Source organism: Geotrypetes seraphini, chromosome 16, assembly GCF_902459505.1.
Source record: "Geotrypetes seraphini chromosome 16, aGeoSer1.1, whole genome shotgun sequence".
Taxonomy (NCBI): Eukaryota; Metazoa; Chordata; class Amphibia; order Gymnophiona; family Dermophiidae; genus Geotrypetes; species Geotrypetes seraphini.
Window position 1 is genome coordinate 52,934,850 of NC_047099.1, and position 20,170 is coordinate 52,955,019.

Below are 20,170 nucleotides of genomic sequence, written 5' to 3' on the forward strand. Positions count from 1 at the left end.
GAAGAGGCTATAAAATAAACCCACCTGGATGTTTGGAAAAAAACACCCAATTGGGCAGGAAAATCAAATCAAAAAATCGATTCAATAATCTGAATCGAAATGAAATATTTTTTCCTGAATCGGGCAGCACTAGTGTCCAGATAAGTTAAAGCCACCTTCTGTAGCGCCTGGTAGACTAGTATAGTCCTTACGAATGGGTATATATCTCATCATGACAAGCAGGTGGAGACAGAAACAAAATTGTGGAATAGTACATAAGAGGTACCTTTCCCTATTCCTATCAGTCTTTCAGTCTCAGCAGGTGTGGGGAGCTGTACCCATATCATTTGATAAGTTGGAGACCATTCTTAAGCAGAATTTTGATGTCTGTGCTTTGGGGGGTCCAGGCTTGTGGGGGGCTGGTGGCTCGCACCATGTTTCGGTGGGCTGAGCTTGTCCTGGATCGTGAGTCTGACTGGTTCTTGGTGGATCAGGAGGTGGCAAAGATTGAGATGGCTGCCTCTTGACTTGGTGTGGTCGTCTGCCAAGTCTATGGCTTTTGGAGTGGCCATGCGACCTTCCTTGTGGCTTCGCTCTTGGTCGGCGGATGTCGCATCCAAAACTAATCTTACCAAATTTCCCTTTCGGGGGGGTCTTTTTATTTGGAGAGGATTTAGATAAGTTGGTTCAGACTTTTATATTCTTTATTCATTTTTAGAACTTACAACAAGTGCATCAAAAAGTAACACTATACCAGTCTTCCAGGTGCTACAGAAGGAGAAATCAAGTTTTTACCTACTAATTTTCTTTGTTAGCCTGTAGACTGGTTTAGTCTCCCACCCTGTCTGTCTTTCTGCAGTGATTGCGGGTTTTTGTTTTGCTCGTGTGCAGATTTTGTATTTTTCTGGGGATTCTAGTATTTTTCTAGGGCCGGGGAGAATTGAAGAACAGCGGCTGTGGCTTGGCTGGCTTAGCTAGGAAGCTGTGGGGACATTTTCTTGCTGGGATCTCTCCTTTGCAGTTTCCAACAGCATTTGGGTATATTTAACTCATTTTTATTAACAGAAGCAAAACTCAGCAAACATCAGAAAAACAAGACAAGAAATATAACAAGTTTTACATACCAATTGAAAACCAACCCCAACCACCCGCCCACCCCTAAAAGCAGACAGCATTTGGGTATATTTGTTGTTACTCCTGTTTGGAGTATTGTTTATTTCTGGGTTTTTTGTTTTTTTTTTTAAATTTCTTTATTCATTTTTAAACTTACATCAAGTGTACAGTAAATATCAACCAAATATAATACATCACTTGAAAAATTTTCAATATCATACACCAGATATTAACAGATTTAACCCCCACCCCCTCCCAAATTCATATACAACTAATATATACCACATGAAAATATCTTACGACAATCAATTATCTTTTTTTTTTTTTAATTCTTTATTCATTTTTTAAAAACTTACAATAAGTGTTTCAGCATATATAATATTTTAAACTTGGGTACAACACTTAATATTCAGTTAAAATCCATATCGGAATTTATCCCCCCTCCCCCCTAATCAATAACATCAGAAGAGCAATCGAGCAAGCTTTAAACTTAAGTAGAAGGGGAAAGCTGACAGTCAACCTGGTGTCGACGGTTCGGAAGACAGTATCCCGAGAAGATACTGAGTGGGATAAATGCTGGGAAGACGTAAATTGCAAACAGGAGCTGACAAAACAAGGGAGCCAGACAAAGCGAGAGGAGGATAGGAGGAGCGTACTACAAGGGGAAGTCAAAATGGAACAGGATAAAGGGAAGGAACAAGAGGTCAATATGAACATACCATAAGGGGAAGACAAAAGAGACAAAAATCAGAAGTCTGCAAGTCAGGAAGGGGACAGAAAGAAAAACAAAGCACAAGAGAAAACAACAAGGAAGAGAAAATACCAGGACTTGAACTGCATGTACACTAATGCCAGGAGCCTAAAAACCAAAATGGGGGAATTAGAAGTCATGGCCAATAATGAGAGTCTAGACATAGGAATCACGGAAACATGGTGGAATGAGGAAAACAATTGGGACATAGTTCTGCCAGGGTACAAGCTCTACCAAAGAGACAGGACATATCAGAAAGGAGGAGGAATTGCACTATACATCAAGGACACCATTAAATCGACCAGCGTGGACGCGGCAGCAACAAATGACCAACTGGAATCACTATGGGTTAAAATACCAGGAAAGAACGGAACTGAGATAAAGATGGGACTGTACTACCGTCCACCTGGGCAAACTGAAGCAAATGATAAAGAAATGGAAGCTGAATTGAGGCGGGAATGCAAGAACACTAATACCATAGTTATGGGAGACTTCAACTATCCCGGGATAGACTGGAGTCTTGGAATTTCAAAATGTACAAAGGAAACGGAGTTCCTGGAGGCTGTACGAGACTGCTTCATGGAACAACTTGTCAAGGAACCAACAAGAGGGTTAGCGATTCTGGATCTAATCCTCAACAGGCTGAAAGGACCTGCAAAGGGAGTTGGAAGTAGTGGGACCATTAGGTAACAGTGACCACAACATGATCCAGTTCAAAGTGGAAGTAGGATTACCAAAGGGAAAGAGAACCAATGCAACAACGTTTAACTTCAAGAAAGGGAACTATGACGCCATGAGACGAATGGTGTGAAAAATCTCAATAACAGCTCCAAGAAAGCGCAGACTGTGGTGCAAGCCTGGTCCTTATTCAAAGACATGGTAAATGAGGTGCAAAACCTGAATATACCCAGATTTAGAAAAGGATGCAAAAAGAATCAAACAAAAGACCCGGCATGAATAACCACTGAAGTAAAGAAAGTGATAGGAAACAAGAAAAGGATAAAACTGAAGAAAATTGGAAAGAGCACAGGAAGCAACAAAAAGAGTGTCAACTAGTGGTCAGAATAGCAAAGAAAGAATACGAAGAGAGACTAGCTAAAGAAACACGAAATTTTAAACCATTCTTCCGATATGTGAAAGGAAATCAGCCTGCGAGGGAGGAGGTGGGACCTCTGGATGAGGGCAACAGGAAGGGAGTGGTGAAAGAGGAAAAAGAGGTGGCTGACAGACTAAACATGTTCTTCTCGTCAGTCTTTACAAGAGAAAACACATCCAATGTGCCGAAACCGGAAAAAATCTTCAGGGGAGATCAAGAGGGAAAATTATCATGCATAGAAATAAGCCTCAAAGATGTACTCAAGCAGATAGACTAAAAGCTGACAAATCTCCGGGCCCAGATGGAATCTACCCGAGAACACTGAAAGAGCTCAGAGACGAAACAGCGGAGTTACTGCAGCAGATTTGCAACCTAACCTTGAAAACAGGGGTAATCCCGGAGGACAGCGAATGTTACACCTATCTTCAAAAGGGATCGAGAGGCGACCCAGGAAACTACAGACCGGTTCCGGGGAAGATGGCCTAATCATTGATCAAGGAAAGTATCGATGAGCATTTAGAAAAAATAATCTGATGAGAACAAGCCAGCATAGTTTCTGTAAAGGAAGATCATGCCAAACGAACCTACTGCATTTCTTTGAGGGGATAAGCGAGCAATTGGACAAGGTGACCCCATAGACATCATATCTTGATTTCCAAAAAGCTTTCGACAAGGTACCTCATGAGCGCCTATTGAGGAAACTGTGGAGCCATGGGGTGGTAGGGGACGTGCACAGATGGATCAGGAATTGGCTGGCGGACAGGAAACAGAGCGTAGGAGTAAAAGGACACTATTCGGACTGGAAAGGGGTCACAAGTGGGGTCCCACAGGGGTCAGTGTTGGGACTGCTGCTATTCAATATATTCATAATTGACCTGGAAACGGGGACAAAGTCATGAAAGGCATAGAGAAGGACAGATTCTTCAGACTAACCGGGCCAACAAAAACAAGAGGGCATTCAGAAAAAATTGAAAGGAGACAGAGTCAAAACGAATGCTAGGACGTTCTTCACTCAGAGGGTGGTGGACACCTGGAATGCGCTCCCAGAGGATGTGATAGGGCAGAGTACAATACTGGGTTTCAAAAAGGGATTGGATGACTTCCTGAAGGAAAAGGGGATTGAAGGGTACAGATAGAGGGTAATTATACAGGTACTAAATGAATAGGGAATAAACAATTTAGGTAAAGGACCACTTACAGGTCACGGACCTGGGGGGCTGCTGCGGGAGCGGACTGCTGGGCACGATGGACCCCTGGTCTGACCCGGCAGAGGCAATGCTTATGTTCTTAAATTCAAGAAAACATACAATAATCCACAATCCTATATACCTTACTTTAATAATCAAATCAAAATACCCTTCCCCCCTCCCCCCCACCTTGGGCATGCATGAGAGCAGTGCTTGTCTTGGCGCGCATGCGCACTCCTACCGCCACAGCCCGACAGATCAGATCTCAGGGAACACGTGGGGAGAGTGCGCATGCGTGCTTAGCGTTTTATTATTATAGATATTGTATTCCTTATCTATCGATTAAACCTTTAAATAGATCTTTATACCATCTCCTCTCCCCCTATGTATAAATATACTGTCAGTGGAAAATTATGTCTAATCATTACAATAATTACAATTCCCCTGCTGTGTGGCTTTTGTCCTTTCCATTTTATAAATGTGTTTAAAGTTCTTAATTTTGCTTGGCTATTCGGCAGATTGATAGGAATAGGGGAAGGTACCTCTTATGTACTATTCCACAGTTTGTTAGTCTCCAACTGCTGGTAATGATGAGATATATACCCATTCGTAAGGACTATACCATTCTACAGCCTAACAGAAAGAAAATTAACAGGTAAGAACCTAATTTCTCATTTTACTGTACTAAGATAGTTAACTGGATATCTTTCATATACTGCTACTGAATATTGTTACTGGGTATTGTCAACTGCTGCTGGGATTTTCAGGTCCAATACTCTGGGTCCAGCACTGAATAGACAGTCTTTCAGCTAGTGGCAACCAATAAGTGCTGACCACTTCTTGCAGAGTATTGTCATCGTACTCTTTACCACCCATTGTTGTGCCCCAGTGAAGAGAGAAATGTTCAAGATGTGATTTTCCAGATAGAAGATGTCTTTTAATCTGAATGGGTTGTTTTGGGTTTTCCCCCTCCCCCCCTTCTCTGTCTAGAATTCAGTTTGTGTGCTCACTGTGTAAGTTCCGGACATTCTATGATGAGCAGATAAAGAATCATTTGGACAGTGTATTCCACAAAGAGCACTTCAAATTTGTTGGAACCAAACTTCCACAACAGACTGCAGATTTCTTACAGGTGGGTCTCTTCAAGTGTACTCTGCTTTCCAAAAAGCTACTCCCTGGTTTTATCTGTGTACAATGAGTGCCTTTTGGCCATTATAGGAGCACTTGCAGTGGTGGTGGCAGTTAGCTCCTTAAGGGACTAAACTTTTACTTGAAATGGTTTCTCTTGTACCTTAATCTTTTTCCTTACCTTGTGTCATTGTTTATGGGGGTTTTTTTTTGTTTTTTTGCAGGAATATGTCACCAATAAAACCAAGAAGACCGAGGAGCGTCGTAAGGCAGTTGAGGATATTAATGCAGCCATCCAACAGATCTTCAAAGATCAGGATCTCACCAGAGGTGTGTGAGAAGGGACACTCAGAATTGTCTCTTATTATTAATCTTTTTTTTTTTTTAATTCTTTATTCATTTTTGCATATTATAACAAGTGTATTAGATAAAATCATATGAACTCATAAATACACACTTGATTAACTCTCATATAACACATTAAATATAACATTTCATTACACATTTATATTCTAATATCTTTTTTTTTTTAAAAAAATCATTCAACAAGTGTACAAAGTAAAACCATACATTGTCTCTGAAACACTTGGAAAATCTATCAAGATAAACAACAATTGTATATATATAAACCTATAACCCACCCTCCCTCATTATTATTATTAATATACATACTATAACAAGAACCCATCCTCCTCTCTATCATTATCATGGTGTATATTTCAATAGAGAAACTGGTGTTTAATCATCACAAAAAGTTGTCAATGGCCCCCATATTTTAATAAAGGTCTTATAATTTCCATTTCTTTAGCACTCTCCAGACCAGTAGAGGTTAATCTTTACAAATGGGTATATATCCAATCATGACCAGCAGGTGGAGACTGAAAACAAAACTGTGGGACAGTATATAATATACTCCCTTCTCTATTTACCTCAGTCTTCTTTCAGTCTCCAGCAGGTGTTGAGTGATCTGTACCCATCTCCCTTGGTAGGGCTGTTTGAATTTGTTTAGGGGGTTTATAGTCCCTGTTTATCCCAGGACAAGCAGGCAGCATATTCTTGACTGATGGGTGACGGCACCGACGGAGCCCCGGTACGGACAATTTTAAAGTGCTTGCACTCTAAGAACGTGGAAAGTTCTAGCAGGCCGCACGCGCGAGTGCCTTCCCGCCCGACAAGAGGCGCGCGGTCCCCAGTTTCTTAGTTTCCGCGGAGCTAAGAAGACGCATTTCAACGGCTGTTGAAAATTTTTTCTCTAACGCCTTCCCGCTCGCATAAACTTTTTCGGTATTTTATTCCCTTCTTTACTTCTTTTCTTTAAAAAAAAAAAAAAAGGAGAAGAATTTTCTTTTCTTTTTTTCTCATTTATTCGGGTTCGCCCCGGCGGGGCCTGCTGCCACCATCGAGGCCTCGGCCTTCGATTTGGCAGAAGCCGTTTTTACGTTCATGCCCCCCCAACCCGGTTTTAAGAAGTGCCAGCGGTGTGCGAGGCCCATTTCTCTCACCGACCCGCACAACTGGTGCTTACAGTGCCTCGGTCCTGACCATCAGGTGTCGTCCTGCACCTGCTGTGCCACTCTGAAAAAGAGAACTCTTAAAAACCGCCAAATTCAACAGCGGTTATTGTTTGGTACTGAGATGTCTGATTCGGCGGCACCGATTTCGGCCCCGATGCAGTCGGCACCTACTTCATCGACACCGCGCGATACCGTGCCGGCGTCGCATTCCTCAGGTAAGCCGGCTAAGAAGCCTTCCCCGCTGGAGCGCCCTCCGGTCTCAGTGGCAGCGAGCCCAATCCTGCTGACCTCGAGGTGCCCGCGGAAGCGCTCCGCTCCGTTTGAGGTTAGCCCTTCGACCTCAGGTTCCTCTTCGGAGTGTAGAGCGGCACCAAAGGTACCGCAGAAGAAAAAAGCGGTACCGGTGCCTTCGCTGGACGAGCGAATTGCCGCCATCCTACAAGTTCAGCTTAAAGAGCAATTGCAGCAGCTCCTGCTTGCTCTTCTGACACCGAGCCTTCCAGTCCCGGTCCGGTCTGAGCTACCGGTACCGGCAGTGGAGCAGCCTTTTTTATCGGCATCCACTTTGTCGGTACCGGTACAAACAGCTTCCTCGGTATCCATGCCAGTTTTAGCGCCGGAACAGAGGTCTTTACACCAGGCGGTGCAAACCTCGGCACCGGCACGCCCGATAACATCTCCCGGTACCGTTTCACAGAGGTCTGGTAAGTCGACTCACAAAACTCGACACCTTGAACCCTCCACACCGGAGTCTCGGGACCGTAGTTTTCAGGTGAGGGACCCTGATCTGTGGGGTGATTCAGAGGAGCCGCTTCTCTCTGAGGGAGAGTGTTCGTCAGGGGACGAGGACCCTTCTTTATTAGATCCGTCCTCTAAGCCTGATGCATCTTCTTTTACCTCTTTTCTCAGAGATGTGCGAATCTCTCTCTATTCCCTTGGAGGCTGAATCCAAAAAATCCAAGGCATTTCTCGATGCACTGGACTTTGACCAGCCTCCAAGGGAATTCTTGAAATGGCCTCTCCATGATATTTTGCGAGAGACTTTCTATAAAAATCTGGAGACACCTTTGACCATTCCAGGAGCTCCTTGCAAACTGGACTCCTTGTATAAGGTCATACCTATTCCTGGCTTTGACAAACCGCAACTCCCCCATGAGTCTTTACTAGTGGAATCTACTTTAAAGAAATTCACGGGGGCTAGTGTATACGCCTCTGTCCCTCCTGGCAGAGAAGGTAAGGCCATGGATAAGTTTGGCAAGCGGTTGTATCAGAATGCGATGCTGGCTAATAGATCTGGGAACTATGCTTTTCATTTTTCGTTCTACCTTAAGCATCTCATTCAGAATTTGTCATCTTTTGAAAAATACCTCCCTGACCGTAAAAGATCTGCTTTTCGCCAAACTTCTTCATCGCTCTTACAACTCCGTAAGTTCATGGTCAGATCGATCTAATGACACCTTTGAGCTGACCTCTCGGGCCACGGCTATGTCGGTGGCCATGCGTCACCTTGCCTGGCTCAGAGTTTCAGAACTTGATGTCAATCATCAGGATCGACTGGCTAATGCACCTTGCCTAGGGGATGAGCTGTTTGGAGAATCCATGGACTCCACTACACAAAAGCTCTCAGCTCATGAGACTAGGTGGGATACTCTTCTCAAAACAAAAAAGAAGACCCCACCTACCAGGCCTTTTCGCCAGCAATCGGCCTACCAATGTAGATTTGTGGCTCGTCCTTTACCACAGGCCCCGCAACAACCCAGGCGTCAGAGGCAACAACAGAGACAAACTGCTAGACCAGCACAGCAGCAACAACAAGTGAAGCCTCCCCCTTCACAAAAATCCACTCAACCCTTTTGACTTGGTTCTCCAGGACATAGCCAGTCTCCATCCTGCTGCCCACCTTCCACAGCCCATAGGAGGATGCCTTTCTCTTTTCATAAGCCGTTGGGAAACCATCACCTCGGATCAGTGGGTCCTCAACATCATCCGCCATGGCTACTCTCTCAACTTTCAGACACTTCCTGCCCAAAGTCTGCCAAGAGAGTCTGCTTCGAACACTCCTCAGGTTTAACTCCTTCTTCAGGAGGTTCAATCCCTCCTCCTTCTGAACGCCATAGAGGAAGTTCCTCTAGATCAAAAGGGGCAGGGATTCTACTCCCGTTATTTCCTAGTTCCCAAAAAAACAGGAGATCTCAGACCCATCCTAGATCTTCGCGATCTCAACAAATGCTTAGTCAAAGAGAAATTCAGAATGCTCTCTTTAGCCACTCTTTACCCTCTTCTCAATCAAGGCGACTGGCTATGTTCCCTCGATCTCAAAGAAGCATACACTCACATACCGATCAATCTGGCCTCCAGAGAGTACCTACGCTTCATGATCAATCGTTGTCATTACCAATACAAGGTACTACCCTTCGGTCTTGCCTCCTCTCCAAGAGTGTTCACCAAATGTCTGATTGTGGTGGCTGCTTTTCTGCGTTCCCACCACCTTCAGGTGTTTCCTTACCTGGATGATTGGTTGATAAAGGCCAATTCATCTCAAACAGTACTTCAGGCCACCAACCAGACCATCCTATTTCTACGTTTGCTGGGGTTCGAGATCAATCTACCCAAATCTCATCTCATCCCCACGCAGAGACTTCAATTCATTGGAGCAGTCTTGGACACAGTCCTCATGAGAGCGTTCCTGCCATCCAACCGTCTTCAAACACTTCAATCTCTATGTCAGCAGGTGCTTCCACAACGTTCCATCTCTGCCAAGCAAATGATGATACTCTTGGGTCACATGGCCTCCACAGTTCATGTCACACCACTTGCACGTCTTCACCTGCGCACTCCTCAATGGACCCTAGCTACCCAGTGGTCCCAAGCGATGGATCCTTGCTCACGTCACATATCTGTAACATCATCTCTTCGTCAGTCTCCACAATGGTGGTTGATATCCTCAAATCTATCCAGAGGTCTTCTGTTCCATCTACCTCGTCATCACCACCGACGCCTCCCCTTAGGCCTGGGGGGCTCATTTGAACGAGTTCCAAACTCAAGGACTTTGGACAGCTCAGGAAATGAACATCAATTTCCTGGAACTCAGAGCAATGTTTTACGCCCTCAAGGCCTTCCAACATCTTCTCTTTCCTCAAGTCCTCCTGCTGTGCACAGACAATCAAGTTGCGATGTACTACATCAACAAGCAGGGTGGGACGGGCTCTCGCCTCTTGTGCCAAGAAGCCCAGAAGATTTGGGCTTGGGCCACAGATCGCCATCTATTCCTGAAAGCTATCTACATTCAAGGAGAACAGAATTCCTTGGCGGACAAGCTCAGCAGAATTCTCCAGCCTCACGAGTGGACACTCGATCCTTTAACTCTGCAGTCCATCTTCGCTCAGTGGGGCACTCCTCAGATAGACCTCTTTGCAGCTCCTCACAATCACCAGCTGCCTCTATTTTGCTCCAGACTCTACTCTCTTCACCGTCTGGCAGCGGATGCATTTCTCCTCGATTGGTCCAATCTGTTCCTGTACACTTTCCCTCCTCTACCTCTCATGTTAAGAACCTTGTTCAAGCTCAAGAGGGAACGAGCCACCATGATTCTGATTGCTCCATGGTGGCCCAGGCAACATTGGTTCTCCCTTCTACTTCAACTCAGTTCCAGGGAGCCTTTTCTTCCATTATTTCCTTCGCTGCTTACGCAACATCAGGAGACCCTTCTGCATCCCAACCTTCAGTCTCTGCACCTGACAGCTTGGTTTCTCTCGGGCTGACTTCTCATGATACTCTTGTCTCAGCCTGTTCTTTCCATTCTGGATGCCTCCAGGAAACCGGCCACTCTGCAATGTTACCATCAGAAGTGGACACGTTTTTCTTCCTGGTGTCGTCTTCATCATCATGATCCCACTTCCCTTGCAGTGGAGACCTTGTTAGATTATCTTCTTTCTTTGTCTGACTCTGGCCTCAAGTCTACTTCAATCAGAGTCCACCTCAGTGCTATTGCTACTTTTCATGAGCCAGTCCATGGAAAACTCCTCTCAGCTCATCCCTTGGTGTCCAGATTCATGCGGGGTCTTTTTAATGTGAAACCACCTCTTAAAGCCCCTCCTGTTATCTGGGATCTCAATGTAGTTCTTTCCGCCTTAATGAAGCCTCCATTTGAACCTTTGGCTACCGCTTCTTTCAAGTTTCTCACTTGGAAGATACTTTTCCTTATTGCTCTTACCTCTGCCAGGAGGGTCAGTGAGCTACATGCCCTAGTTGCGGATCCACCTTTTACAGTCTTCCATCATGACAAGGTGGTTCTGCGTACACATCCAAAGTTTCTCCCTAAGGTTGTCTCTGAATTCCATCTTAACCAATCCATTGTTCTGCCTGTCTTCTTTCCGAAACCTCACTCGCATTCTGGAGAACAGGCTCTGCATACTTTGGACTGTAAGCGGGCTTTAGCTTACTATTTAGACCGTACTAAGCCCCATAGATCATCTCCTCAACTCTTTCTGTCCTTTGATCCGAATAAATTAGGACGTCCTGTTACTAAACGTACATTGTCAAATTGGCTTGCAGCGTGCATTTCATTTTGTTATGCTCAGTCCGGACTGACACTGGAAGGTTCTGTCACGGCCCATAAAGTTAGAGCTATGGCAGCATCTGTGGCTTTCCTCCGTTCCACGCCTATTGAGGAAATCTGCAAGGCTGCTACATGGTCCTCAGTTCACACTTTTACATCTCACTATTGTCTGGATTCATTCTCCAGACGGGATGGACACTTCGGTCAATCTGTTTTGCAAAATTTGTTTTCCTAATGGCCAACCTTCCCTCCATCCCTCTTTTTGTTAGCTTGGAGGTCACCCATCAGTCAAGAATATGCTGCCTGCTTGTCCTGGGATAAAGCACAGTTACTTACCGTAACAGGTGTTATCCAGGGACAGCAGGCAGATATTCCTGCGTCCCACCCACCTCCCCGGGTTGGCTTCTTAGCTGGCTTATCCTAACTGGGGACCGCGCGCCTCCGTTGGCGGGAAGGCACTCGCGCGTGCGCGGTGCGGCCTGCTAGAACTTTCCAAGTTCTTAGAGTGCAATCACTCTAAAATTGTCCGTACCGGGGCTCCGTCGGTGCCGTCACCCATCAGTCAAGAATATCTGCCTGCTGTCCCTGGATAACACCTGTTACGGTAAGTAACTGTGCTTTCCTGCAATTAACCAATGCTTCCAGATGATCTTAACACCACCAATTTGAATCTTGGGGTTTAGCCAAATGGTTTGATTTGTTGATTTATTAATAGGAATAGCAGTTAAGCTATTAACAAATCGTAAGGTTTTCCAAGTATCCATCAGAATTCTATTTTCCTTATATAATCTAGGCATCTTGATACTAAGAATATGAGAAAGATGTAAAGGAGACATGAGTTGCCTTTCCAAATATAGCCAATCCGGTGTATATTATGTATTACACCTGATATCTTATTATTAATCTAATGTCAAAGCCTCATTCTCACTGGGGCTACTTAGATATTTAGAATTCATAATTGTGATGCAGTGGTTGAGAACCTTAAAGCTTTTTCTTGCGTGGCAGTGGTTTTATCAACTTTTGCCAAAGCTATAGTAAGAATTTTTTTCCTTTCTCTAGCTATTCCTATGGAACATTTTGTGAGAAAAGTAGAAGCAGCTCATTGTACTGCATGTGATCTCTTCATCCCCATGCAGCATGGAATTCTGCAGCAACATATCAGATCTATTGAACATAACCGAAGCAGAAAGGTATATGCTTTGACAGTTAGATGTATAGACTTTTCTCAGGAGTCAAATACAGTAGTACCTTGGTTTACGAGCATAATTCATTCCGGAAGCGCGCTCCTATATCAAAGTAACTTTCCCCATAAGAATTAATGGAAACTCTGACAATTCGTTCCATATCCCAAAAACTTAATTACCATTAGTGACGCCTCCACCGCTGCTTCGACCATGGACCTATTTGCGCAGCTCCTCCACTTCACTCAGGAAGGACTCGGCCGCTGTTTGCTGCCTTTCACGTAGTTCTGGAAAGGGGGCTGTACTCTAGGACACTCATGTCGCTGCGGGTTGTGTGGGTGGTAATGGTGCGCCCCGGCACCAGGATGCTGGCTGTAGTCAAACCACCGCTGCTACCAAGCCCAGATAAGCACCATTGGCCCTGCCATTCAGGTGCATAGCCACCCTCGCCGGGACTCTCCAGGTGCTGACCCGCTCCTGCTGGACTCACCCTGACTCCTAGCCGACTCTGGGTCCTCAGCTGGCGCCATCTGGCAACAGCCCACAAGCCAGAAAGTACTTGTCCTTCTTGAGCAGGCCTCATCAAGAGCTCAGTCCGCCACTGCGCCCATGCTGTCATCCAAGCCCTTTTGATTGCATTTTCTGTTTCCGGCGTTGCTGGATGTGGCATGGGCAAGTCGGTGTTGCCAGCATGGGTTGGTGGCGTTGCTGAAGGTAAGGGTTTGAGGGTGGGCCGTGCTCGCTTATCGAGTCAACGCTCGTTTTGTGAGTTAGTTTGCGTGAGTGTTTTGCTCGTCTTGCAAACCAAAGTTTGACTGTACTCTATATAGTAGACAGGTGGTGTACACCGCAAATTCTGATACTTGAGTGATAGTAAGGGGAAAGTTGCATTCTATATGTAGCAGAATATGTTAAGCGCTTGTTTACTGTTGAAAAATCTGCCTTTTGAGGCATGTTTTAAAGTGACTTTTTTTTCTTTTATAGGTTATGATGGAGCAGTCTAAGAAGTCCTCACTAATAGTTGCCAAGAGTATCCTCAATAATAAAATGATCAGTAAGAAACTGGAAAAGTTTCTAAAGGTAAGGACAATCAATACAGTGTTCACTATAGCCATTTTTACTTTCTCAGTTGACTGTCTTCAGGTATCAAGTGTAGACTTGACAGAGGACCTGCAGCCCCATAAGCTTATCTCCTTACCATATAGACTAGCTCTTACTGGGAAAAAAGATTGTAAGGGGCTCACCCCATAACCATTCTCAACAACTCACCATGCCAAATAACCGCTAACACTCACGTCTAAGCTCGAATAACACAAATACTTTTTATCACCTTTCCAGACCGGTACAGCTTCACTGATGACTTCCCTGAGTTAGTGTAGGCCTGTTGGAATTTGCATAGTGGCCTTCTTGTCCCTTTCTGGTGCCGGACAGAGCTTGGGGGGACCCTGTGTGCTTGTGGTGTGCAAGCCACCGCGAAGGGGAATCCTCGTTTGCTTCGGGTACTGGCGAGCAGGAACAATCAAGTGAATTGAGTAATACTTCTTTAGCACACTCCAGACCAGTAGAGGTTAATCTTTACGAGTGGGTACATATCCAATCATGACGAGCAGGTGGAGACTGAAAACAAAACTGGAATAGTACATAAGAGATACCTTCCCCTATTCCTATCAGTCTTCTTTCAGTCTCCACAAACAAGAGAAAAATCCAACAGGATCTGCAGCAAAATCAAGCGAAAAGCAAAAAACCGAAAACTGCAGACTATGTACAAGATGCAGGCACTGTTTATTTCAGGTGTTGAGTGAGCTTTACCCATCTCCATGGGTAGGGCTGTTGGAATTTGTTTAGGGGGTTTCTAGTCCTTGTTTTTGGCCGGTCAGAGCTTGAGTGGGCACTGTTTGGGGGTCTGTCAAACCTCGGAGGTTTCAAACCTGGTGGGTCTCGAGCGGGGTCCCTTCTCCCCACTTCCTCCACCTCCCCACATTTTTTTAGAGGAGCCTCAGCAGTAAGCCTTGCCCCCTAAATCAAGCAAGGCATATTGTTTCGAGAGCCTCGAGTCTGTTCTGTAAAAAAAAATCTTGAGGTAGTGCCGTTCTGCAGGGTTGCCTCCCTGTCAATTTACTGTATTTTTCTACTAACCAGCACTTTAAATTTCAGCTAGGTATGGAGCAATTGTGCACCTCTCGGGGGGAGAGGACACAATTTAGTCTAGCCTCGAGGCACTCGCAACCGGCCTGAACTTGGCGGTTTGGGCCGGTGTGGGCTGGTGTGGTCGTGGAGCTTCGTCAGCAGTGGCTGAAGGCATCCAGAGCTCCCCAGCCTTGGTGCCTCGCAAGTCAGCTGGAGGCAGTGACGCAGCCCTGTCTTCTCTCACAGCCTCTGGAGGGATTCCCCAAACTACCGACGGTATGGGTAAAAGGATTCCCTCTCAGCTGATTTTTCTATCAAGATGTTGTCGGCTTGCCTGCTTTAGCAGCTGGGACAGTCTCAGCAATTGCTAAACTGCATACCTTGCCTGTTGAGGGCAGTTCTGCCCTTAGGGTCTCTGAGGAGCATAAGTTAGAGACACTTCTTAAGCAGAATTTTGATGTCTGCCTTGGGGGTCCAGGCAGCTATTTGTGGGGGGCTGGTGGCTCGCGCTATGTTTCGGTGGGCTGAGCGTGTCCTAGGTTGTGACTGACTGGTGCTTAGTGGATCAGGAGGTGGCGAAGATTGAAATGGCTGCCTCGTTCCTCTCGGATGCTCTTTATGACTTGGTGCAGACTTTGGCTATTTCTGGGGCTTTTGGGATGGCTGTGCGCCACACCTTGTGGCTTCGCGTTTGGTCGGTGGTTGCTGCGTCAAATACTAAGCTTACCAAATTTCCCTTTCAGGGGTTGTTTTTGGAGATGACTTGGATAAGTTGGTTCAGACTCTGACGGACTCTAAGGTGTCCCGTCTGCCTGAAGACCGTGCCCGCCCAGTGTCTCAGGGTGGCATTGTCCGGGGGCATCTGTGGGAATTTCGCAAGATTTGCCCAGGGTTTCCGGTTCCAGGCTTTCCAGGCTTCCGGTTTTCCCCAGGGAATCCCCCCGCCGGTTCCCCCACTGCACGTCCTGCACAATGGTTCTTTGCCGGTGCCCCCTTTGGTTCAAGTGGGTGCCCGGCTGCGCGACTTCTTTCCCAAGTAGGCCGAGATCCATGTCTGATCAGTGGGTCCTGGAGGTGGTGCAGGACAGTTATGCTCTGGAGTTTGCATGCTCTCTGCCAGATCATATCTAGCCTCTCCATGTCAGGCGGCATGGAAAACGCTAGCCTTTCACCAGACCCTTCAGCGCTTGCTTGATCTCAGGGCAGTTGTTCCAGTTTCCCCTCAGGAGTGCGGCACTGGCAGATACGTCAGTTCCTTTGTGGTGCCTAAGAAAAAAAGGGGACCTTTTGGCCCATCCTAAATTTAAACAGGAGTCAACAGGGCGATCTTGGGTCAGCACTATCGGTTTTGTGTGCTTCCCTTTGGCCTGGCTACGGCTCCCCGGATGTTCACCAAGGTGATGGTGGTTGTCGCGGCAGCCTTGCAGTCAGAGGGCATTCTGGGGCACCCCTACCTGGATGACTGGTTGATTCGGGTGAAGTTGTTCCAGGAGAAGAACTCTGGTTACGGCATGGGTGGTGGAGTTTCTCAGGTCGCTGGGCTGGGTGGTCAACCTTTCCAAGAGTCGGTTGGTTCCAGCTCAGCGTCTGGAGTACCTTGGGGTTCTGTTAGACACCTTCTTGGGGAAGGTCTTTTTTCCAGAGGCCCGGGTAAGCAAATTGTAAGCTCAGATTCTCCTCCTTATCCCAGGACAAGCAGGCAGCATATTCTTAACTGATGGGTGACGGCCATTAAAAATTTTTTTTCTCTTGCTTTCCTGCTCGTGTGTATTTTTCCTGGAAGTTTTCTCTTCCTTAATTTTATTTTATTTTCTTCTTTCTTTAAAAAAAACCCCCAAAACATTCTTTTTTTTCTTTTTTCCGTCTCGCCCCAGCAGTGCCCGTTGGCACCATCGAAGTCTCTGCCTTCAATTTAGCGGAGGCCGTTTTTACCTTCATGTCCCCGCAGCCGGGATTTAAGAAGTGTCAACGGTGTGCACGCCCCATCTCTTTGACCGACCCACACAATTGGTGTCTCCAGTGCCTGGGTCCAGATCATAGGGCTTCATCTTGCACCTGTTGCGCTTCGCTTAAAAAGCGCACCTTGAAGAACCGGCAGATTCAGCAAAAACTTATTTTCAGTGCCGAGATGGCAAATCCCTTGACATCCATCCCGACGTCGGCGCCCTCCTCTAAACCGGCACCGACTTCTTCGACGCCGCATGACATTGCTCCGGTGTCGCACCCCCCAGATAAGCCGGCTAAGAAGCCTTCCTCTTCCCTGGAGCGGTCTCCGGTCGCTGTGGCAGAGTCAAGTCCTGCTGACCTCGAGGCGTCCCCGTAAACGCTCCGCCCCTATAGAGGTGAGTGCATCATCATCTGCCTCCTCATCCTTTGGGCGTCGAGCGGCACCCCAGGTACCGCAGAAAAAGAAAGCGATACCGGTGCCTTCTTTGGATGACCGTATTGCTGCTGTTCTCCAAGTCCAACTAAAAGAGCAATTGCAGCAACTCCTTCCTGCTCTGTTGGCACCGAACCTTCCAGTTCTGGTCCGGTCTGAGCATCCGGTACCGGCCGTGGAGCAGCCTCTCTTATTGGCTTCCACTCTATCGGTACCGGTCCATTTCATCTCTTCGTTTTCCATGCCTGTCTTGTCTGCGGAACCGAGAGGCCTACACCGTACTGTTCAAACGACCTCCGAAACAGCACAGATTCCAGACCACTCCCGGCACCGGTCACCTATTACTTCTCCGAGTACCGCATCTATGCGGTCCGGGAAGTCGGTCCGCAAAACCCTGCATACTGAACCTTCGACACCGGGCTCCCGAGGTCGCGGTTCTCAGGTACGGGACCCTGATCTTTGGGATGACTCCGAAGAGCCTCTGGTGTCCGATGACAAGGATTCTTCGGCTGAGGAAGATCCCTTTATGCGGGAACCTTCTACTAAACCTGATCAATCCTCCTTTTCAAACTTTTTGAAGGAAATGTGTGAGTCCCCCTCTATTCCTTTGGAGGCTGAATCCAAAAAGTCTAAGGCATATGGTAGCCTTGACATATGATACGATTTTATTTGGTACAGCAATGAGAGCACATAGTCAAATTTCTTCAAATAACAAACTTTTATTTATATTAACTGGAATAGCAGTTCAACAAATAACATACAATTGGAAAAGTTATGACAGGTTAAATTATAACTTTGGTGGAATTCAGTATGCCATTTGTATAAAATGGAACGTACATTTGCAACACAAAAAGGTTATATAGATAAGTTTAAGAAGATTTGGGGACCATTAATAGATTTTTGCAATGAATGATACAATTTTCCCATAATAAGATATTGATAAGAGGGGGAGTGGGAGGGTTTATTTTATTCATCTTATAATATAAATAATTTATCAATATATCTTGTATTTTATGCAGTTGGCAAAGGAAGGGGAGGGGAGGGTTTATACTTGAGAAATAGTTGGTATACTTATTAAATATTATATACTGTTTCAAGATTATAGTAAAAGATTATATAATGATATGTTATATATATAGTAATGTATGAAGGAATATCAAGTGTGTACATAATGAAATTGTATAAATTTAAGTGGTACACTTGTTATATGAAAAATGAATAAAAAACTTAAGGCATTTCTTGAGGCTTTAGACTTTGATCAACCTCCAAAGGAATTTTTCAAATTACCCCTCCACGATATTTTGAGAGAAACTTTTTATAAAAATTTGGAGACACCTTTAACCATCCCCGGTGCTCCTCGCAAATTAGACACGTTGTACAAAGTCATTCCCATTCCAGGCTTTAGACAAGCCGCAACTTCCGCATGAATCCTTACTTGTGGAGTCCACTTTGAAAAAGACTGCGGGCTCTAGTGTCTATGCTTCTGTCCCTCCTGGCAGAGAGGGTAAGGCCATGGATAAGTTTGGCAAGCATCTATACCAAAATGCTATGCTAGCCAATCGCTCAGGTAATTATGCCTTTCATTTCTCTTTTTACCTGAAGCATCTCATCCAACAATTGTCTTCTTTTGAGAAGTATCTCCCTGATCGGAAAGTACCATTATTTCACCAATATACTTCTAGTTTATTACAACTTCAGAAGTTCATGGTCCGTTCTATTTATGACACCTTCGAACTGACCTCTAGGGCTACTGCAAAGGCTGTGCTATGCGGCGTTTAGCTTGGCTTAGGGTCTCAGAACTCGATGTCAACCACCAGGACCGCCTTGCCAATGCTCCTTGCTTAGGTGACGAGTTATTTGGTGACTCTCTGGATTCTACCACACAAAAGCTGTCTGCACATGAGACTAGGTGGGACACTTTGCTGAAAAACAAAAAGAAGCCTCAGCCTGCTCGTCCTTTTCGCCAGCAGTCATCTTACCAACGTCGCTACTTTGCTCGTTCTCTTCCAACTTCTCATCAGCAACTTCGGCGACAACGTCAGCAGCCTCATTCTCAACCGCAGCAACCAGTAAAACCACCTGCCCAACCTAAGCCTACTCAACCCTTTTGACGTCCTTCTCCAGGACATAGCCAGTCTTCCACCATTCTCTCCCATGCCCCAACCTATCGGAGAACGTCTTCCCTTTTTCCTCAGCCATTGGGAGCTCATCACTTCAAACCAGTGGGTTCTAAACATCATTCACCACGGCTATTCTCTCAATTTCCAGACTCTTTCCTCACACAGTCATCCAAAAGAGTCTGCTTTGAACACATCTCGGTCTTCCCTATTGCTTTGGGAAGTCCAATCCCTTCTGAACGCCATAGAGGAAGTTTCTCTAGATCAGAGGGGGCAAGGATTCTACTCCTGCTATTTTCTAGTCCCCCAAAAAACCGGAGACCTCAGACCCATATTAGATCTCAGGGATCTCAACAAATGTTTGGTAGAAGAGAAGTTCAAAATACTCTCTCTTGCCACACTTTATCTTCTTCTCACTCAGGATGACTGGCTATACTCCCTCGATCTCAAAGAGGCCTACACACATATCCCGATCAATTTGACCTCCAGACAGTACCTCCATTACCAGTACAAAGTGCTACCCTTAGGTCTGGCCTCCTCTCCCAGGGTATTCACAAAATGTCTCATAGTAGTGGCCGCTTTTCTACGCTCTCACCATCTCCAAGTCTTCCCTTACCTGGACGACTGGTTAATCAAGGCTCAATCATCTCAGGAAGTGGCTCATGCTACCAACCAGACCATCCTATTTCTCCAAATTCTGGGTTTCGAGATCAACCTGCCCAAGTTGCATCTCATCCCACTCAGCAACTTCAGTTCATTGGAGCGATATTGGACACTGTTCTCATGAGGGCGTTTCTTCCATCCAACCGCCTTCAGACCCTTCTTCATCTCTGTCAGCAGGTGCTCCCACAGCTTTCTATCTCTGTGAAGCAAATGATGATTATCCCAGGACAAGCAGGCAGGTATTCTCACTAGTGGGAGATGTCATCCGACAGAGCCCCGATAGGGACGTCTCACAAGCATGTCTTGCTTGAAGAAACTCAGAAGTTTCAAGATGCCCGCACCGCGCATGCGCCAGTGCCTTCCCGCCCGATGGACC

The 20,170-nt window shown here is 45.9% G+C and overlaps 1 protein-coding gene across 1 annotated transcript in view; it reads left to right on the plus strand.

Moving 5' to 3' along the window:
* The window catches only part of LOC117350019 (A-kinase anchor protein 8-like), a 72,178-nt gene that overhangs the window by 48,456 nt on the left and 3,552 nt on the right, over positions 1–20,170 (plus strand). The window contains exons 9-12 of the mRNA XM_033923890.1: positions 5,117–5,258; positions 5,479–5,584; positions 12,386–12,516; positions 13,492–13,587. Of these exons, the coding sequence (XP_033779781.1) occupies positions 5,117–5,258; positions 5,479–5,584; positions 12,386–12,516; positions 13,492–13,587 (475 nt within the window). The remainder of the gene's footprint in view (positions 1–5,116; positions 5,259–5,478; positions 5,585–12,385; positions 12,517–13,491; positions 13,588–20,170) is intronic.